This window comes from Bombina bombina, chromosome 5, assembly GCF_027579735.1.
Source record: "Bombina bombina isolate aBomBom1 chromosome 5, aBomBom1.pri, whole genome shotgun sequence".
NCBI lineage: Eukaryota > Metazoa > Chordata > Amphibia > Anura > Bombinatoridae > Bombina > Bombina bombina.
This window is the reverse complement of record NC_069503.1, coordinates 918918095-918941052: the sequence shown is the minus strand read 5'-3', so window position 1 is coordinate 918941052 and position 22958 is coordinate 918918095. Positions and strand designations below refer to the sequence as shown.

Here is a 22958-nt window from a genome sequence, read left to right as displayed (position 1 = left end):
TAAGGGCAAGTTTAGATCTCCTGGGCATTTTTAGTTTCTTGGAGAGGCTTGTGAGAGATCTGTTCAGGATTTCTGGGTATTGCAAATCATTTCAGGGGTATTGAATAAGCTTTTGTTCAAGGACTCCTCTGGGGAAATGTATTGTCTCACCAATCCCCTGGGTTGAGATCCTTTAAAGGGACATTATATACCAATTTTCATATAACTGCATGTAATAGACATTACTATAAAGAAGAATATGCACAGATGCTGATCTAAAATCCATTATAAAACCTTGCACCCAGTTCAGCACTGTTGTTGAGGTTTTTGCTGGGACACCGAGTGAAAGTGGCTGGGAAAACAAGAAGAGCAGATACCCCCCCCCCCCCTTTTAACTGCATATGAAAAGACAGATAACATAAACAGGAGCCAGCAGGAGACTGTAAATGCATGTATACATTTGACACTGTGGGACTTGGTTAGGAGTCTAAAAACCAGCACAATGTTATTAAACAATAAGTAAAACTACATTTTTACAAAAACACGACCAGATGGGCTATATAAATGGATCGTCTACAAATCATTTTTGCAAAGAAAAATCTAGTGTACAATGTCCCTTTAAAGGCCCAAGCTTTCTTGGCTTGTGTGAGAGATCTGGAATTAATCAGAGTGATTACTCCAGTTCCAACTTCAGAATTAAACCAGGGGTTTTATTCAAATCTCTCCAAAAGTACAAAAAAAAGAGAGTACTTTTCAGCCGGTCTTGGATCTCAAAAAATTGAACAGATTCCTGAAATTTCCTACATTCAAGATGGATACAATTCGCACTTTACTTCCTTTAGTGAAGGAGGGTCAGTTTTTCTCCACAATAGACTTAAAAGATGCTTATCCCTATACCCAGAGATCATGTAAAGTTCCTGAGATTTGCTTTTCTAGACAAGCATTATTAGTTTGTGGCCCTCAATTTTGGTCTGGCTAGACCTCCCAGAGTGTTTACAAAAATACTGAGAGCTCTGTGTTCTGTAGTCCGAGCTCAAGGATTTTTTTACTTATCATCTGGCTGTGTCTCAAATGCAGATGATTCTTCAGTTGTTTCAGTGTCATGGGGGGATATAAATCTACCAAAAAGCTCTCAATCTTTAGACTCTTGTGTCTTTTCTGGGGTTCATAACAAATTCCATGACTTTGTTTTTGTCTCTGACAGATCATCACAGGCTGAAGCTGCAAAAGGTCTGAGCAGATTAATCCTCTCCCTTAGGTTGCTTAGTGCATAAAACTGGTGGGTCTCATGGTGGCTACCACAGATTTAATTCCATTTAGCAGATTTAATCTTTAGGCCCTTTAATTGCAGATGCTGCATCAATGGATTTGGGACCACACGGATCTGTCTCAGAGGATTTTGTTAGATCACAAGAACAAAGACCGTCTTTGAATTGGTGGCAGTCTTACCAGCCCTTGGTTCAGGAAGCCTCCTTTCTTTATACCGTCTGGATATTAATCTCCACAGGTGCCAGCCTGTTAGGTCGGGGTGCAGTCTGGGGGTTACCAATAAATATTCTGGAACTCTGTGCAATCTTCAGGGCTCTCCAGAGTTGGCACGGCCTCAGACACAAATCTTTTCTTTACATTTTTCCTCCATTTGTGTTGCTTTCCGGAGTGATAGCTAGAATCAAGATGGAATAAGCATCAGCAATTCTGATTGCTCTGGTGTGGCCTTGCAGGATTTAGTTTTGCGGAGCTGGTGAAGATGTCCTTATGCCCGCCTTGGAGGCTTTCTCTAAGAAAGGATCTTCTCTCTCAAGGCCCTTTTGTCAAGATCTCAAAAGTCTGAATTTGACGGCATGAATTTCGCCAGTGTTTCTCTCCTCTTTTTTGAGGATTGCTATGATGTTTCGGTCATCTGGTTGCGTGACTAGGTTCTTTGGGACCGTTTTTGTCCATGCAGTACCCCTTTTTTTGATCCTATATACTTGGGGATCTGGGGGATTGTTGTGCAGCTTCTCTTCTCGTCAACCACTTGGTGTTTTTAAGATGCTCGTTCATTCGTTACTTCCTTGAGCTGTAGGTTTTCTGAGGGTTGATCCAGTCTGGATCTTTATAGACTGTCACATTCTCTCAATCTTGGAGTTCTGATCTCTTTTGGGTCCTTCCTTTGTCTTCAGACTTTGTAGGTGTCTCTTAGAAGCCTTTTGGGGCTGAGTGGACAGCCACTGGGATACTTCTTTAGAGATCAGGGTTCAAGACCATATGGGGGTATGGCATGCATCAACTTGGTGCAAATTTCATTCCAGGTAACTTTTTGGTTGTTCCACAAGGTTTTTGGTCTGGATCCGGCACTTGGTTTTGAGGGTCCGGTTGTTTAACCTAGTCCCTGTCTTTGACTTGGCTTTTAGTTACTCAGTTTCAAGATATTATAGTCTTGTTTCTGTTTGGCGTTCGGTGGCAGGCTTGTTTTCCCGGTCCTGGGGAAATCTTTTTGTCCCTACTGGGGCGGTTCTTTTTATCACTTATGGAGAAAGTTTTTCTGGGAATTTCTTTTCTAGCATATTCCTGGGTTTCTTCGTTTTCCTTATATTGGAAGGATCTGGTCTACTGCGCCTATCCAGTCGGCTCCTCCTGAGGTAGTTTGCCTCATCTGCCTCTGGGAGTTCAGTGGGTCCAGTTTTCTCTTGTCTACTATGTACCCTCCCTTCGGGTTTCTAAGGGGCACTGAGGTTTGGTGTCAGTGCCACCTTTCCTGCTCTTTCCTTCGGATCTCGTGGTTGGAGGTTCATTGTCTGATCTCTGGACCTTATCGATGCTGGGATTTTTAAATCCTTCTTGTCCTTGGGGCACATTGACATTCGCTTCTGTGATAGAACTTTTGGATTGGAATAAGGGTCAGGTTTTCTGACTGCTCTGTTTGGGCATCGACCTTGTATCTTGTCTCCAGCAGGATCCTTTCTAGGTTGGGAGGCCTTGTAGTTGGTTCGGGAACTTTTCCTTAGTGGATAGTTGGTTCTTCCTATGGTCAGGATGTGTCCTCCCTTTACCCTGTTTTTCTAGTAGGGGGGGGGCTGGTCCACCTTGCTTTCTGACATTTTTCTCTTATTCCTTCCAGGACTGTCCTGGTGCATGTGTGCTAGCTACTTGGTTGACTAGTTCCTATATTGTGACGTTTAGTCTAACTGCCTACCCAACGGAAGCCTGCGGCTTTCATTTGTAGCATACACGGATGTTCTGTTCCTGTTATGCGCCCGGGGTTTTCTGACCCACGGGTGTTCAGTTTTCTCTGTGCTAGTTAGCTATCTATGGTACGGTAGTCTTGCTCTACCTTTTGTACTTTGTCCTGCTGGGACTTCGGTTCTGGTTAGGGCTTTACTTGGTTCCTTTTGGATCCATGTGGGAGGTGGTCTGGAATTTTTCCTTCCTTGCTCTCCTCCGTCGGTAGAGTATTCTCTACAGGACTTTGTCCTCTTGCAGCCTGGTAGCCGCTCTTTTTTTTTTTTTTCTAGAGTTATGCTAGGGGCTTCTCTCTCTGTTCTTTCGAACATTCTTATCTGATTCTTCCCATCTTCGGTTCGGGAGAATGTGGTGTGGGAGTTTTGTTGTTTCCCTTGCCATTGTTCATGGAGAGGTTTTTCATTTGTGTGCTTCTGGAGAGTGGGACTTTTTGTCTCCTCAGAGGTTTTCGTGCTCAAGTGGAGTCCTGTTTTAGAGTGGTCTCGAACTTGGATCTTTATGGTGCTAATTGATGGGCAGTTACCTTGTACTTTACATACTTTTGTTCTTCCTGCTTCTGTTGAAGTGGTTTTTTATCGGGATTCCGGGTTGTGTCAGGCTGTGGTGCCATCAGTATGGGCCGCCTTTTTACCCGCCCGTTTGCATTCAGTGGCCTCTATAAGCTTGGGCATTGATTTCCCAAAAGTAATGAATGCAGCTGTGGACTCTCCCCGTTTTAATAAGAAAAACTTAAATTATGCTTACCTGATAATTTTCTTTTCTTCTGTAAGATGGGAGTCCACAGCTCCCCGCCCATTTTTTTGTCGTATCCGGCTTTAAATTCTTTTTTCTTTGTTCTTCTGACACCTTTTTTCACCCTGATATTTCTCCTACTGTTCCTTGTTTCCTTGGCACAATGACTGGGGGATGAGGGAGGTGGGTGAGGTATTTAAGCCTTTGGCTGGGATGTCTTTGCCTCCTCCTGTTGGCCAGGTTCTGTATTCCCAAAAGTAATAAATGCAGCTGTGGACTTTCCCCGTACAGAAGAAAAGAAAATTATCAGGTAAGCATAATTTAAGTTTTAAAAAAACGGGCACTAATTGATGAAAGTTTACATTCGCTTTAAGGACCCTGAAAATTAGATTTATGTTTTGTTTTTTTATGATGCCCAGAATATTTAAGCTCTGATATCCAGATAGATATCTACTAGCTTTTGCAAATCCATCTGCTATTCCTACAAATACTTAAACTTTTCATCTTCTAGAAATACTCCCCAATACCTACTGATTTAAGTTCAACATATAACCAAGCTAGGTCCAAGACAATGCCTCCTCAATTAGCTAGGCACCAGACACACTTTATTATGGTGTACGTTAGGCTTTCATAAGTTATCAATTCTTTTGTAAATATAAAGTTTTCTGTCATATCCTTATTATAAAAATATTAGGCGCTATTGAGACAGTCAATACAACACTGTGTGTGTCGGCACCTATTGTACCAATAAAGTCAATGACCAATAATACAACGAACTCTGTGTGGCGGTAACACTTTACTGGGAAATCACAGGATGAATATCCAAAAGGCTATCACAAGCTAGTAGGTCTCCCTCTTCCACTCACCTCACCTCCAATGCACCGGTTTGAAAGATAACTGCCAATACCTGTGAATAGCCTGTCACCAGGGTACGATAACGACCTTCCACTTTTCTTTCAAAGCACTTGCGACCAGTCTGGTTTAACACAATCGTTAAGCGACCTATCAGGTTGACTCCGCTCCCCTACGTGGCTCATTCACCAATGGCATGTGACGTCATCAATCGTCTCTGGCTTCCAACTACTGACCTCCTTCAAGATCAATGCTGTGTTTTACTTTGTGAGGTGGGTGGGAATACTTGGTGCAGGGAACGACATCCAATGTTCAACTGTGCAAACCTCTGTTTCAAAGGATCCATAGCAGCACAAAAGAAGAGGTGCACTCATAGTCACTGGTGTCAAACTTTATTGTAGAATTCTTAAAACATCCTTAGTGAAGGAAGGAAAACAAACAATGTTCAAGTGGCAATGTGAGTGGTGAGAACTCCACTCCGTGGACAGAAACAAATGTTTTACAAAAAACACTGCTTATTTTTTGGTAAATGATTAACCATAAGTGTAGGAGTGAGGGGTATTGTAAGGCCTGTGTTTTTGGATACGATTTGTGAGATATGTTGTCATAGTGCTCTTATATAGGGCCAATTACACCAATTGTGTGTCGAGGTTCCGATTTCTCCACAGTACCTCCAGGATAAATTGGACACAGTCGGATATATACTATGCTGAATATAGGGAGAGTAGCACCACCTAGATAATAATTTATTATTTGTCTTAACTATTGCAGATTAGCTTGATGACTTCTTAATAATATTAAAGATTCCCTTCCACTGAGTTTCAGTAATTTCTAGGTTGAGTTCTTTTTCCCATTTAGGGACATATGTAGGGGTTTGGGTAGGGAAGTTGCCTCTCAATAGTTTAGCTATAGATGAAATGGTGCTTTAGTTATAGTCAGTGTGTAGAAAGATATTCAAATTGTGTAACGTTCCTCACTAAATTGTTATGGTATGGACTCGTCATAATAGAGTGACAAGCTTGTAAATAGAAAAAACATTTATCAAATGGTGGACCTATTTCTGATTGCAAGTCAGTTTTCAAATGGCCGTTTGCTAGTGATGTACTAATAGGGATTTTCTTCTTAAATGGAAAGAGTCCACAGCTGCATTCATTACTTTTGAGAAATAATAACCTGACCACCAGGAGGAGGCAAAGACACCCCAGCCAAAGGCTTAAATACTACTCCCACTCCCCTCATTCCCCAGTCATTCTTTGCCTTTCGTCCCAGGAGGTTGGCAGAGAAGTGTCAGAATTTATTTTGTCTCTTATGAAGGGTAGTACTCTTCGACATGGGACAGGAATTTTAAGTAATTCTATCAGTCTCTCAGTGAGGACTTGGATGAAAGTTAGAGTCCGGAGATGCCGGGAGAGTCATGTTAACAGCTCCTCAAGCAATCAGTGTTTGTCGAACTTCGCTCCGCTGCCTGCTTTCTTTTCTCAAGTCCATGGCGGAGGAGATGCTACTATCCATCACACTTGAAGGGCCGTGTTCCTGTTCCACGGCGTAGATTTTGGTAAGATCGTTTCATTTTACTTTCTTCATAAATGTACTGTAATTCAGATGTTTTCCCGAGAGGCTACCACCTTGCCGGTCTAACTTAACATAAGGGTCTCAGAGTCTGCTTTAGTATCTTGGAATCAAGGGTTAATATCTCCTGAGGGGGGTTATTGAACAGGGTTTTTTTTAATCATGTTTGTTATGTGATTCAACCTGCTTAATGTGGTGTTAATTGGGCTCATGGTTTGGAACATTAAGACCTCTGGAAGTGACGCAACCTTATTGTTGGGCATGCTTTTTGGGCTGTACAGTTCACCTTGTGGCCGGGCGTGATTACGTTCCATCTTCTATTTCCACATTCCTGACCGTGTGACGAAGGAGAAATTCTAGTCCGCAGGGGTCTGGTTCATAGGAGGTGGGGAGTGCCCCAGCCATTGTGGGTGTCAGGTGCCGTTTAGTTTTACTTCTTATATTTGCATATCCTCTATCCCCCCCCCCCCCCCCCGGAGGTTGTAGCACGTTTTTACTTCCACTTATTTTTGTTGATTATTCCTCTGCAGAGTCAAGACATTTATTTGTGATTGTGCTCGTGCCCTATTGTCCCAGATCTCCCGCCTTGGGGAGGGCCTCTACAGTTCCCTGTGGGTGTAACTGTCCCTGAGTGTTGTGCCTTTCGTTACAGAATTGCGCGCCTTCGCGTATTACTCAGACATGTTTTTCAGTTATTAAATGACCCAATCCTTATATCCGAATACGGGCATTTTCAGTCTGCTAATTCAAATGGGGCACCTCGTTAGACATGTGGGGTTGATGTAATCTCCTGATTGTTATTTTATTGAGATCTTTCCCAGTTTATGGAAGATCAGGGCTCCGTTTGGCTGGTCCTGCGGGTAGGCCTGTTTCTTCTTGGGCATTAACCTCCGGGTTGCCTTATATTTTCTTTTTATCCGATAGGATGTTTATTTTGTTTGTTTCCTTCAGGAACCTTCTTTGATCGATACTCTTTGTTACTTCTTCGGAAGTTGTTTTGGACATGTTAGTCCTATGTTAAAAATTTCTGTTTTCCTTTCTTCCCCTCTGAGGGAGGATTTATGCAGCTTGCCGGTTAGGACCCTGGGTGCAGGCTGGTCCTGGACCTGTTGGGTTTGTTCTGTCTTGTGGCTGTTCAGACACGTGGCGCTGGTCTGGTCGAGGCGCCGAGTGCTCAGGTTATAATTTGTTTTACATCTTTCAGCTAAGCATTCAAGAGGACCTGTGTGTCCGTGAGACGGGAAGGATTGTTTCAGTCCTTATAGCCTTCAATAATGGATGACTGGGTCAGTGGAGTTTCCGCTGCATCACTCTCTCTTACGTATAGTATTATCGGACCCTAGAGTTTCCTCCCCCACACATTGGAGGGTTGGAGGGCTTAGCACCCTCTTACCGCTGTTTGAGTGGTTTGGTCTTCTTTTTTGAGGCTCTGGATTTGTCCTTTTTGGACTTGGTCCATCAACAGCTAGTAGTGTGAATAGCTGAAGGTTTGCATTGAAACCAGCTGCAGCTTTTTTCACCTTGAATGTGTGCTCGCAAGCTGTTTAATGTAACCAGCTGCAGTTATTGCACATTGACTGTGTACTGTCTAGCTGAGTTATAAGACTTTTTTGGTCTTCTTCCGTTGTCTCCGGGTGAGTTAGGTCTCCTTTTGGGGACCTGGGTTCCCTCCGGGAGATGCTTGATCCATGTGGGGACATTGGGCTTAGCTCGGGGTTTCCCGGAGCTGGGAAGGCTTTGCGCATTTTCTCCCTGTATTCCTCTGTATGGAGGTGATGCAGAGACTAGCCCTGCTTGAGGGTTGTTGACCTTGAGGTATCCCTTGCTTTGTTGTCCTGAGGCTGTTTGAGAAGTCTAGGGGCTCTAGGGTCGTAATACAACTTCTATCGCCTTGCTCCTTGGAGCGTAGGACTTTAGCAAGGGGTGATTCCTTCCTTCGGTTGGGACTTCCGAGTTCTTCTCGTTATCCAGATTGATCTGGATATTGCATTCATATCCCTTATGTCTGTTTTTTTTTGTCAGACAGGGGTGTTCAGTTCTCGGGTATTGTTTGATTGAACACTTGGGTGCCCAGACCTGTTTTCTCCCTGAGGCTTCCAGTTGCTGAGGCTTCGCTCTGCGTTTTCCCTTGTGGACCTAATTATGGGTTGCTACTGGAATCTTAGGCCGAAGGGCTGGTTTGGGGTTCCCCGGTACTGGGAACTTGAGCTATGTCCTTTACTCAATCTACCTGACCTGGTCATGGTTGGCCAGGTTTTTGTGAGTGTCTGTAACTCATTAGACTTGATGCGCTTTAGGGTTGGATTCCCTAGGTCAGCTTGCTAGGGTAACCCTTGTATTCACTGCTCTGCAGGCGAATGGGTTTGCAGTGTCTCTGTCGCATCCATTACACAGGGAATGTGTGTTTGCAAGCTACTTTTAGGGGGGTCCTTTATATTAGGGATGGGCTTCGTGCTTTGAGGACAGATGTTGCCCTTCTGGCTCTGTCCCTTTTCTTAAGGGGTTATTCTCCTTCTTATGGAGATGTAGTCCCTTTTTTGGGGCTTCTCCTGGATTCAGGTGGTTGGAAATGTGGGTTAACTTTTCGGAGAGGGGTGTCTCTCTGGATTGTTACGTTCCATCTGGAGTCTTGCTGGCTCTCTTTGGGTCTACGGCCCTGTCGTCTGATTTAGGAGTCGGATTGTACCCGTGCTCTGTGGGGATGGCTGTGGCCATTATTCCACTCGTTCTTGAGCTGGTTTCGGGGTTCTTCTGTTCCCCTGTTTCGGATCTGCTGATGCTGGGTTGGTCCGGCTGGGTGTGGGTTCAGAGAGATGTTTTCAGGATCTAGGTGGGCATAGTTGCTAGCTCCCTAGGCTTACAGGCAGAGGGTCCAGGATTACACCTCCTTCAGGCTCTGGAGGGTAACCTCTCCTTCTCTGGAGGGCCTTGATTAAGGTTCTGTGTTCCCCTTTTGGAGACCTGTGTGTAGGTCTGGCGGCTTAGGTTGCCTAGAGCGTGCCCTCTGTCTGGGGGTTGCTTTTTGCAGTCTGTTCTCTTGTTGACTGCTTCTACTTACTAGCAAATATCCTCTGTGTTGTCCTGATGTTGACTCTGTGTTCTCGACTCAGGGTTTTTCGTCTGGGTCTGTTACACATTTTTTGTGTTTGGATACTTTTGTATGTTCAGACGCTGTGAGGACTTCAGTTGTCTTTCAGTGCTTGTATGATGTTGGAGAGAAGACTTTCTCTGTCTCTATGTCCGGTCTTATCCCGGGTTCTGCTTGGTCTAAGCGTAGCCTCCTTTTCTCTGTTGGGCCCATTTGGAACTTTGTGAGTTCGGCTCACTATTGGAGGTTTCCTTTCATGGATTGTGGTGACCTTTTGGGTTTCTTTCGGTTCTCCTTTGCCTTGTCCCCTTGGGAGTTTAGGCTGGTGTCCCCTTTATTAGTGTGGGGTGAGTGGTGAGGGACCGACTGTTGGGCAACGGTGTCTCTTGGAGGACTGTTGGCTCAGTTCAGTCCGATTTGCGGTCTCTAGCTTGGCTTCTGGACTATCTGCGGGTCAGTGTCCCTGGGGCCTTTCCTTTTAAGGTTTTTTTTTTTTTTGGTTAGGGGTTCAGGTCTGGTGCCTTCAGTATGGGCTGCCTATTGTACCCTCCCGTCTTGGCATTCAGTGCCCTCTATAGCTTGGTTATTGTTTTCCCAAAAGTAATGAATGTAGCTGTGGACTCTTTCCATTTAAGAAGAAAAACATAAATTATGCTTACCTGATCATTTTCGTTTCTTCTTATGGAATTTTTTTGTTGGGCGTCCTTATTTATTCTTCTGGCACCTTTCACCTGATATTTCTTCTACTGGTCCTTGTTCCTTGGCTAAATGACTGGGGGATGAGAGGAGTGGGAGGAGTATTTAAGCCTTTGGCTGGGGTGTCTTTGCCTCCTCCTGGTGGCCAGGTTCTTATTTCCCAAAAGTAATGAATGCAGCGGTGGACTCTTTCCATCAGAAGAAAATTATCAGGTAAGCATAATTTATGTTATTAAAGAGTTTGCCTTCAATTATGGGGGTGGTAAACATCGTACTGCGAAGGAAGAGAGGGGGTTATTCAAAAGGGGTGTTAGTGGGGAAAATTAGACTCAAGATTTCTTTAGAGGACTCAATGACTTTATCCCATTCCCCCCATAGTGCTGGAGATTAGTTGGTTAGTTAGTACTTTACTAGGTCTGTATTGTCTAAGTAACTAGCATCAGTTACTTAAATTTGGTGTGTCTATTAGTGAGACCTCAGGTTAGACCCAGGGGTTAGGTAAGCTGCCTCATAATAGTGCTGAAGATTAGGGACAAAAAGAAGACTTTTTTTTTTGTTGACCGCCATCTAAAGGTATTCCTTCAATTCTATGGTTGTTTCTAACAATTGTGGCCAAGATTTCTAGTGTTAAGGCAAATAGAAGTAGTGACAGAGGGCTCCGCTGTCTTGTGTAATTTCTTATGCAGAATTTGTGTACTGATTATTTTTTTTATTTTTATTTAGCTATCCATATTATTAATGGAATAATAGAACAATTTATAATGATCCTAAAATTATTGTTAGATCTAATTATGAAACAGACAAAAAATGTATATGAGAGGTAAACTTGCATAATCCAATAATGTCATTTTGCAAATGTCTGTTAAACTATTTAATTGCTTCTTTTATTTAAGGCAACAGATGGAAAGTCACCTGGGCTCCCTAATTCTTGCTACAGATATCAGTCAGCAAAATATATACCTGAACCAGTTTAAATCTCATTTGGATAAAGAAGACTTAAGTCTGCAAAATCCTATTAACCGACAACTTGTCCTGCAGGTATTTAAGCAGTATGGTTTTGTTTTATTTAAAATATGCTTAAAACGTGTGTGAAAATGTTTTCTGGTAATTTATAGGGACAGTAAACACTGAGATTGCAATATAAAATGTTTAGCAAAAAAAAATCTTTGCTATATAATTTCATTACATATTTATTGTTCTTTTTTCTTGTAATTTAAAGGAACACTAAAGTTTTAAATTGAAACTTGATGATTCAGATAGAGCACATAATTTTAAACAACTCTCCAATTTTCCAAATTTCCAAATTTCCATTATCTAAATATGCACAATCTTTTTAAATGCTCACTTTCAGCAGCACCAGCTCCTACTGAGCATGTGCAAGATTCACAGTATATACGTAGAGGTATCTTGTAAATGGCTGGTGGCTGTCACGTGAAGCAGTGAGAAGGAAAATTTAACAATCTGAAATTTGTCATAAAAATTCTGCTACTCATTTGAGATTCAAACTATGTGCTTTTGCATTGTCTTTTTATTATGCATTTGTTGATTATTATTTTCTACTATGGTATAGTGGAAGCAAACCATTGTTTGCTTCCTCGATACCTGTTCCATTTATATCTGTATTATGTAATCCCTTTGTGGAGGAATAATAGTGTTCACACCGGAACGAAGTTCCGATGTAAACACAATTAGTAAAGATTAAATCACGCAATAGTCGATGCAATCTCGTGATTTCAAGGCTGGGATCAGATCATGGTGGACTGCCTATACTGCTAGACACGCCCCCCAGGCTGATCCATGCCTTGTCAAAGGGGGAAGCTGCAGGACTCCTTATATGGCAATGCCGTCCTAACAGTGTTAAAGCCCAGCGCTGTTAGGATGGTATTGAACGTCCTAACAGCATAAAGGGGTTAAACAGGCACTGTTATGATCTTGTTTTTACATACTCTTTCTAGATTGCTTTGAAATGTGCCGATATCTGTAACCCATGCCGGACCTGGGAGCTGAGCAAGCAATGGAGTGAAAAAGTAACAGAAGAATTCTTTTATCAAGGCAAGTCCAGGTTTCTCATCCAATTGCTTCACATGCTGTGACCTATAACGTAAATGAAACATGAGGATTTGAAAGCCAGTATTGCATTTATATAAATGTTTTTTAAATAATGAATATATAATAACATTACATTATACATTTATTATCTGCTTTGCTTTTTTGTGTGTGTGTAAAATACCTCTAAAAATTTGGGTTTGAAGCTGAAACTTTTGACTACAGATTACCCACTGATTTCCTCATCAGTGCACAAACTAATTTACAGCTAGCCCTAATTGGCCACAAAATTGCTTTATTCTTCATTTGCAAAACAATTTTGCTAAAGGGAACTTGTGCAAAAAAATATGTTTGAACACCTGCAAAGGGGCTAAAGTCCCACCCTGGAGCCACATGGAACTGCTGATTTGTGAGCAGGAAGTAGCTGGGGAACCAATCTGCAGTAACAGTCACATAACCCCACCAATCCACAAGACTTTACCTATGTGTTCAACCCCCTTGTGCAAGTTAAAGGAACACTTGTCCTGCAGGTATTTATGCAGTATGTGTTTGTTTTATTTAAAATTTGCTTTAAACGCGTGATATCTTTTTCTGGTCATTTATACGGACAGTAAACACTGACACGTAGATTACAAGTTATGCACGCTATAGGGAATTTAACGAACGCAACAAAAGTTGCGTTATTTAACCCTCTATAGTGTAGCCATTACAAGTTTGGAAACAGCCGGCTTATGCATGCAATATGGTTTCGTTGAGCTTCATACCGCACAAAATACAAGCGCTGCTTTGATGTGCTCGTGCATGCTTTCCCCATAGACATCAATGGGGAGAGCTGGTTGGAAAAAAAACTAACACCTGAAGCGCGGAATGAAAAGCTCTGTAACGCAACCCCATTGATTTTTATGGGGGGGGGGGAGTTTAGTTTAAACCTAACACCCTAACATAAACCCCATGTCTATACAGCCCTAATCTTCTGCCCCTGACACCGCCGGCACCTACATAATGTTATTAACCCCTAATCTGCCGCTCCCGATATCGTCGCCACCGAAATAAAGTTATTAACCCCTAATCTGCCGCTCCCAATATCGCTGCCATTATACTAAAGTTAGTAAACCCTATTCCTCTGCACCCCAACATTGCCCAAACTATAATAAATATATTAACCCCTATTCCGCTGCTCCCCAACATCGCTGCCACTAAATAAAGTTATTAACTCCTAAACCTCTGGCCTCCCACATCACTACCACTAAATAAACCTATTAACCCCTAAACCGCCAGCTCCCAACATCGAAACAACCTAAATTAAACTATATTAACCCCTAACGTAACTCTAACCCTAACACCCCCTAACTTTAACATAATTCAAATAGACCTATTAACTAAATAATACCTATTTAAAACTAAATGAATACTTACCTGTGAAATAAAACCTAAGCTAGCTACAATATAACTAATAGTTATTAACTATTTACTAAATACCTAGTTAAAATAAATACAAACTTACCTGTGAAATAAAACCTAAGCTGCCTTACACTAAAACCTAAAATTACAAAAAATAAAAAAACTACCATTACAAAAATAACAAACAAAATTATCCAAAACAATAAAAATTATTCCTATTCTAATACCCTGTATAAAAACACCAAAATAAAAAAGCCTAATCTATAATAAACTACCAAGGGTCCTTAAAAAGGGCCTTTTGTGGGCCCTTAAGAGGGCCTTTTGTAGGGCATTGCCCTAAAGATAACAGCTCTTTACCTACAAAAGAAAAACAAACACCCCCTAAAAATGAAGTAAAACCTAATCTACCCATTGCCCTGAAAAGGGCATTTGTATGGGCATTGCCCTTAAAAGGGCATTTAGCTCTTTCTCCTGCCCTTAAAAGGGCATTCAGTGCTTTTTCCTGCCCTTAAAAGGGCATTCAGCTCTTTTATGAAATGCCCAACCCCTAATCTAAAAATAAAAATCCACCCCAAAGCGAAATAAAAACATTGCACAAAATAAAAAACGAATTATCAAAAATAATAAAAAATATTCCTATTCTAATACCCATTTAAAAAAAAAAAAAAAACACCCCAAAATAAAAACCTAATCTAGAATAAACTTCTTATAGCCCTTAAAATGGCCTTTTGTAGGGCATTGCCCTAAGTTAAACAGCTTTTTTACCTGAAAACAAATTACAAAGATCCACTAACATTACAAACCCCCACTCCCCCAAACCCACAAAATAAAAAAAACCTAATCTACCCATTGCCTGAAAAGGGCATTTGTATAAATATTGCCCTTAAAAGGGCATTTAGCTCTTTTGCATTGTCCTTGGCTATTCAAATCAGCCAATAGGATTTCAGTAGCTCTCATCAGTATGCCTCGGTTTAGGGATTAATAGGTAGTTTATGGGTGTTTAGTGTACTTTGTAATTTGAGAACTACTGCTCTCAAATTGCAAAACGGATCTTGTCGGAATAGGCTGCAACACAAGCTTTTTAGCCTCACCGCAAAACTCGTAATGGCAGCGCTATGGAAGTCCCATGAAAAAAACTTTATTTTTTTTATGAGTGCGGGACTGGCGTTGCATTACAGGCTTAAAGACTTGCGGTACAGCTATACCGACAAGACTTGTAATAGCTGTAGTGCTGTTTTAACGCTGAAATTACCATTTTTTTCAGCGTTAAAACACAAACGCAAAATTTGTAATCTAGGTGTGAGATTGCAATATAAAATGTTTAGTAAAAAAAACCTTGCTATATAATTTCATTGCATGTTTATTGTTCCTTTTTCCTGTAATTTAAAGGAGCACTAAAATTAAACTTTCATGATTCAGATAAAGAAACTTTCCAATTCACTTCCATTATATAAATGTGCACAAACTTTTTTTTTTTATATGAACACTTTCTGAGATGCCAGCTCCAACTGAGCATGTGCTCATACATTTTCTGATTGGCTGATGGCTGTCACATGGTGCAAGGAGAAGGAAAATGGAACTAACTTTGAAAATTGACAGAAAAAAAATCTACTACTTCATATGAAATTCAAACTAAGTGCTTTTGCATTGTCTTTATCTTGGCCCTCCCTGGTAATGCTTATCAGTGAGACGCCCTCTCCCAAAGAAGCTTTGACAGAAATGTCCACTCCGATTACCTATAAAGGTAATCTGGAGCAATTCCCCCTATCCTCCTAGTTCTGTCCAGCCTTCAGGTGGACAGGATAAGGAGACCCTCTATACAATGCTGGGCAGTGGGTATGCTGTGTGATTTACTTTGGGGGTTTGCCTTTCCCCAACAGAGTGTGGATCATGGCTGGTGGGAGTGGCTGTATAGGTTTTCTCCAGAGAGGCCTTTAGTGAGAGCCGCCATATTCACTTCTTGTGACGTCACTGGGGTTCCATCCTTTGAAGCGTGCCCACACACTTCAATTTGGTCTCGGTGTGGGCCTAGCCGATAGCGTTGCCATTCGTCTGCTAGGAGTTTCTGATGTTCCGGGCTGTTGTTTTCTTGTCTCACCGTGAGTCCCTGGCTGTGTGCCGGTTGTGTTGTGACACTATTAAGCACCTTTATATGCTTTTTCAATATAGGGCTCCTCTATTTTCTTTAAATAGTTATGGTTGATGTTTGATCTTCTCATCATGGAGCCAGAGCCTGTTACTGTTCCTGACACTGCCCAGGGAGTTGCAGTCCTTTTTAAAAAATTATGTTTTGATTTATTTGTGCTGTTCTGATAATGTTTTTATACCATTTTCCTTACGGGACTTTATTTACTCTTTTTAGCCCTGAGTCTGAGCCCAAGCCTGCCTGTGCATTGTGTGATAAGCCCTGTTGGCAGAATAAGAAAATATGTAAAGATTGCTTTTTTTAACTTAATGGTGAAAGTTCTACTGCTGCCACATTTTCTGGTGAACATGGTTCTGAGGGTCTTCAACTATCTGACACTGACTCTGAGAGAGAGGCTTATTCAATACACTCAAATAATATTGCTACTACTGCTGTATTTGATACTGCTACATTATGTAAATTTATTAAATGCATCAAAGAGAGAGAAGTGCTCCACCAGGAACGAACAGCTCATCAACTAGTTCTTTGGCAATTTACCACCCGAAAGTAGCCTCTTTTATGTATTGGGTTCTTGTAAAGCGCGGCTAATCACCCATAAGGTTCTCAAGGCACTGCTCATTTTATCAACCTCGGAAGGATGAAAGGCTGAGTGGACCTTGCCGGGGATCGAACCTGCAACCCTTAGGTTGCTACAGAGCTCAGCCACAGTGCCTTAGCATGCTGAGCTATCTGTCCAGCTGTGTGCTTTTCACAGAGGAAAAGTCTGATCCCGCCAAGTAAGGTCAGTCCAACCCCGAACTACCAGGCAATTCTCCTCTGAACAAGGAACATCACAACCCCAGGCGATCGTTTCGGCCTCCTATGGGCCTCGTCAGTGAGGTGCAGCCACAGTTCTCTAAGCACACTGGGCAAGGAGTCTACGTCTGGTTTTCCCCATCACCCATATTGAGACTTCCCCAGGGTCATATTAATTTGCATACGAAGAGAGAAGTTCTCTACCAGGAACGAACAACAGCTCATCAGCTAGTTCTTTGGCCATTTACCAACCGGAAACCGCCTCACTGACGAGGCCCATAGGGGGGCGAAACGATTGTCTGGGGTTGTCATGTTCCTTGTTTAGAGGAGAATTGCCTGGTATTTTGGGGCTGGGATGACTTTACTTGGCGAGATCAGACTGATATACTTCAGGAAAGTTTTGCTCTGTGAAAAGCACACTGGTCTAAAAGAGGCTGCTTCCGGGTGGTAAATCGCCATAGAACTAGCTGATGAGCTGTTGTTTGTTCCTGGTAGAACGCTTCTCTCTTTGTATGCAAATTAATATGACCCTGGGAAAGTCTCCCTATGGGTGATATGGGAAACCCGTGGACTCCTTGCCCAGTGTGCTTAGAGGAATGTGGCTGCACCTCACTGACGAGGCCCATAGGAGGCCAAAACAATCGTCTGGGGTTGTCATGTTCCTTGTTCAGAGGAGAATTGCCTGGTATTTCGGGGCTGAACTGACCTTAATTGGCGGGATCAGACTGATATACATCAGGAAAGTTTTCCTCTGTGAAAAGCACACTGGTCTAAAAGAGGCTGCTTCCGGGTGGTAAATCGTCATAGAACTAGCTGATGAGCTGTTGTTCGTTCCTGGTAGAGTGCTTCTCTCTTTGTATGGTTTAAATCTGACAGACTCTGTTTAAACCTTTCCAGTGACTGATTCTATCAAGAATATATATTTTGAGGAATTTTCAAAAAATTAAAAACGATTTTATGTTTCTGAGAAATTCAAAAGTTTTCCTCTAATAAAATGAATTAATTGTCAATTTTTTACTCCACCTAAAATTGATGCAGCAATTTCTAGATTACCCAAGAAAATGCTTTTCCCTTTAGATGACACACTGGAGCTTTTAGGGTTGTAATGGATAAAAAGATGGAGCATAACCTTAAGAAACTTTCGGCCAGATTACAAGTTTTGCGTTATGGCTGGCTCGCTACTAACTTGCAAGTTATTTCCACCGCTCACCTTTAATAGCGCTGCTATTACAGGTTTTCCAAAAACCGGCGTTTGTGGGCAATATGGCAGCGTTAAGCTCCATACCTCACACAAATACCAGCGCTGCTTTGAGCTAGTTTTACGTGCTTGTGCACGATTTCCCCATAGACATCAATGGGGAGAGCCGGCTAAAAAAGCCTAACACCTGTAATAATGGAGTGTAAGGCTCCGTAACGTTGCCCCATTGATTCCTATGGGGAATTTTTTTTTAGTTTTCAAAGAGCTTTATTTTGATAAACAAGACATACACGGCATAAATCAATTGCGTACACAACATATCCAGGCTATTACAGAATTATGTGTCATCACAATAGACCATTGGATAAACTGTTTAAAGGTGTGAGGCATGCTTATGAACAGTCATTTCAGGACTTGAAGACACCTATTAATTGCAGCGTATGCCATAATTGATCCCATTTTTCTCATTGTGTAGACCGCTCTTGGGTCTCTGGCGGATATATATATATATGAACAGTAATGGGAGTATATACTAGTAAGGGGGAGAACTAAGGAAGATGAAAACATACAGTTTGAGCATTTTTAGGGTGTAGAATGAATTCCAATTTTCTATTTATATAGACCACTCTTGGGTCTGTGACAGATAAACATTTAAGCAGTATTGGAAATTTATAGAAGTAGGGGGGGGGGACAAGGGACAGGGAAAACAAACATTTTTAGCATAACAAATCTACATAGACCACTCTTGGTTCTGTAATAGATACTCTGGTAATCAATACTGTTGACATATAGAAGTGGGGGAGAGAGTTATAGGCGGGAGAGACAAACAATACAAACAAGACGAATCTGGTATAGTAAGGAACCCTGTACATATGCATATTCATGTAATATTGGGCCTATAAATCCGAAAGCAGCCATTTTAGCAATAGAAGAAGCTTACTGTAGGGTAAGTATAATTTAAGTGGGTTATATTAGCATAATTATTAGTATGGGATCAATCTGTCCACTATGCAACACTATATATGATGCTTGTATAGTCAGAAGACTTATGCTATGCAATGCCCATGAGTAGATTTAGTATACTTCTGCATGGAGGTATGTAGAGAAAATTGGGCTAGGAGAGCAGTCAGCAATGAATATCACAGTTTCAGTATGATGCCTTGATCCCCCTGTTCTAGCTATACAGGCCTCTCTTGGGTCTGTGACAGTTACACTGATACTCGTTATTGGGGATACCAAGGGGTGAGAGGGAGGGTTATGGGCAAGGAACTTTGTATTGCCTTGCTCAAAAGTGAATGTGCTATATCTATAATAAAATCGTCAGTTAAAGGGATTAGTATGGGAGGGATAAAAGAGATTACTTAATTTAGGGGCAAACATCAGACAGTTCAACGAATCACAATATGCAATAAGATGTAAATACAGTGTGGTTACTCAACTGAAAAATGCATTTCAAACAAATCAAAAGCACACATTATGAACATAAATTAAGTCCTTGCTAGATTACCAGAGTCCTAGGGGTATAACATTAGCTGGAGGTTACTATCGGCCCTAGATTCACGACCAGCCGCTCCTTGTCAGAAAGATGTCTCTGGGAGCTATCCCTCCCCTCTTTTCGGTATATGGGCGCCACCAAGGAGGTTAAAACTAACAAACACAGCCGACCTGAGACAAGATTGGTATTGCGCTGAATTTTCGGGGGTCAACCCCGCTGTGATTGCAAATGAGAGGCTTGATCAGTAATAGTTGTGTCTCTTTATATCGGGCATTAGCCATCAGTCGGTTCCCCTTCTCAGCGTTTGTAGGTTGGGATTCCCCCGAAGCGATTATAGCTAGCTCTGCTGACCCTGGTATTTTCTGCCACCAAGATGAAAAGAGCTCCTGCGGACTCGGTTGCTGTTCCGCCTCACATGTATTACTCTGCGTGGCAATGGTCGGAATGTTGCTCCCCCAACTGGTCAAATCCTCCATTTTGTGCAAAGTAGTGTCGGCTCTGACTTTCTCAGACACCATTTCTTCTTGTGGATCCGTTAGGTAAGCGGTCTCGTTATCGTGGCTTAAGCGTTGTAACAAGTGATCATATGGTGCTCTCTCTATTAATCTGAGCATGGAAAGTTCAAGTTGCGCGAATAGTTCCTCTGATCGCGTCATGGTTCTCCTCTCCGCCATGTTCAGCATGCTCCTTTGGGAAAAGCTGCCTCCCCCACTTCGGGGATAAAAGAACTGTTCAAGTTTAGAATGTGTCCATGTAGCTTGATAACTGATAAATATTGGGTGTTGAAGAGATTCAGCAAGCTAGTTTACCTAGCAGCACTGAGTACCCGGCTCTTCCCGGGGGGAGGTGATTACCTATCAATAGGCCGCCGCCTTAGGCCCTTATCTTCCAAACTGGATCTCCAGCGTCATCCACACGGCTAAGAAAGGTAATATGGGTCACAATTTACAATATTATGATCCCTTTATGTGTTTTGTGTCTAGTCTTGCCGTGTAAAAGGTAATAATCGGCGGATTATTAAACTTCTGCCTGGAGCTCTCAGGATGTGCGTCTTATCCAGAACGCTGCTTGGACACGCCCCCCTCGGGGAATCTTTTTTTATGTTTAAACCTAACACCCTAACATAATCCCCAAGTCTAAACACCCCTAATCTGCCGCCCCCGACATCTACATTACACTTATTAACCCCTAATCTGCTGCCCCCGACATCGCCGACACCTACCTACACTTATTAACCCCTATTCTGCTGGCCCCAATGTCGTTGTCGCCGCCACCTACCTACACTTATTAACTACTATTCTGCTGGCCCCAATGTCATCGCCGCTGCCGCCACCTACCTACACTTATTAACCCCTAATCTGCCACCCCCAACGTCGCTGCTGCTGCCACTATACTAAAGTTATTAACCCCTAAACCTTTGGCCTCCCACATCACTAACACTAAATAAATATATTAACCAGTAAACCTAACCCCTAAACCTAACCCTAACACCCCTAACTTTAATATAATTAAAATAAATCTAAATACAAATTACTATTATTACCTAAATAATTCCTATTTAAAGGGACATTCAACACTGCCCACAACATTAATCTATGTTTCAAAACTAAATAAAAAGATCAAGCTCCAAGGTGCCCCGTTGCTCTTACTTACCGCCTTCACTGTTGAATCATCATTGTTATCTTCCAAATTGGTGTCCTAACATGTCTTCCTAACTCCCCCCACCGTGACGTCTTCGCCTTCTTTCTCAAACTAGCAGCCAATGAGAGCCCATTCCCCGGACTGAAATCCAAGCTCGTTCACGGCCGTTAGCGCATGCGCAATATACTAGGAACACTAAAAGCGGAACCAAAATAATCCAAGTTGTTTCCGTTCCGCTTATATTACGTAATGGAGTACTATAAGTAAGATAATCGGAACGGAAACAACTTGGGTTATTATGGTTCCGCTTTTAATGTTCCTATTGTATTGCGCATGCGCTAACGCCCGTGAACGCGTTGGGATTGAAGTAGGATAAATGGGATATAACTGCCGGCTAGTTTGAAGAAGACGAGCTATACGTCACAGTGGGGGGAGTTAAGCAGCCATATTAGGAGACAAATTTTGAAGTTATCGATGAGGATTGAACAGTGAAGGCAGTAAGTAAGAGAAAGGGGGAACGTTGAAGCTTGCTCTTTATACTTAGTTTAGAAACATAGATTATTGTTGTGGGCAGTGTTGAATGTCCCTTTAAGACTAAGTACCTGTAAAATAAACCCTAAGCCAGCTACAATATAACTAAAAGTTACATTGTAGCTATCTTAGGTTTTATTTTTATTTTACAGGTAAGTTAGTATTTATATTAACTAGGTAGAATAGTTAGTAGATAGTTATTAACTATTTACTAGCTACCTAGTTAAAATAAATACAAATTTACCTGTAAAATAAAACCTAACTTGTTTTACGCTAAAACCTTAACATTACACTAAAATTAAATAAATTAAATTAACAAAATACATTTATCTAAATTACAGAAAATAATAAACACTAAATAATTACACAAAATAAAAAAGAAATTATCAAATATTTTAACTAATTACACCTAACTAATAGCCCTATCAAAATAAAATAAAAACCTAGCCTGCAATAAACTGCCAAAGGGCCTTTTGCGGAGCATTGCCACAAAGAAATCCGCTCTTTTACCTGTAATAAAAAAAATACAAACAACCCCCCAACAGTAAAACCCACCACCCACACAACCAACCCCCCAAAAAAACCTACCTAAAAAATCTAAGCTCCCCATTGCCCTGAAAAGGGCATTTGGATGGGCATTGGCCTTAAACGGGCATTTAGCTCTTTTACGTTGCCTAAAGTCCCTAATCTAAAAATAAAACCCACCCAATAAACCCTTAAAAAAACCTAACACTAACCCCCGAAGATCCACTTACAGTTTTTGAAGACCAGACATCCATCCTCAACGAAGCCGGGAGAAGTCTTCATCCAAGCAGCAAGAAGTCTTCAACGAAGCCGCAAGAAGTCGTCCTCCAGGCAGGCAGAAGTCTTCATCCAGACGGCATCTTCTGTTTTCATCCTTCTGACACGGAGCGGCTCCATCTTCAAGACATCCGGCGCAGAGCATCCTCTTCTTTCAATGGTTCTTGAATTATGAAGATTCCTTTAAATGATGTCATCCAAGATGGCGTCCCTTGAATTCCGATTGGCTGATAGAATTCTATCAGCAAATCAGAATTAAAGGGTAAAAAAATCCTATTGGCTGATGCAATCAGCCAATAGGATTGAGCTTGCATTCTATTGGCTGATTGGAACAGCCAATAGGATTAAAGCTCAATCCTATTGGGGCAATGTCCCGCAAAAGGCCCTTTTAAGGGCCATTGGCAGTTTATTGTAGGCTAGGGTTTTTTTTTTATTTTGGGGGGGGGGCTTTTTTATTTTGATAGGGCTATTAGATTAGGTGTAATTAGTTTAAATATTTGATCATTTCTTTTTTATTTTGTGTAATTTAGTGTTTATTATTTTCTGTAATTTAGATAAATGTATTTTGTTAATTTAATTTATTTAATTTTAGTGTAATGTTAGGTTTTAATGTAAGACAGGTTAGGTTTTATTTTACAGGTAAATTTGTATTTATTTTAACTAGGTAGCTAGTAAATAGTTAATAACTATTTACTAACTAGTCTACCTAGTTAAAATAAATACAAACTTACCTGTAAAATAAAAATAAAACCTAAGATAGCTACAA

At 41.5% G+C, this 22958-nt stretch overlaps 1 protein-coding gene across 4 annotated transcripts in view; it reads left to right on the top strand.

The window, feature by feature from the left end:
- PDE7A (phosphodiesterase 7A) overlaps positions 1-22958 on the top strand; it is a 302393-nt gene that overhangs the window by 255243 nt on the left and 24192 nt on the right. For all 4 annotated transcript variants that reach the window (XM_053715083.1, XM_053715081.1, XM_053715082.1 and 1 more), the window contains 2 exons: positions 11032-11176; positions 12094-12190. In XM_053715083.1, coding sequence (XP_053571058.1) covers positions 11032-11176; positions 12094-12190 — 242 coding nt within the window. The remainder of the gene's footprint in view (positions 1-11031; positions 11177-12093; positions 12191-22958) is intronic.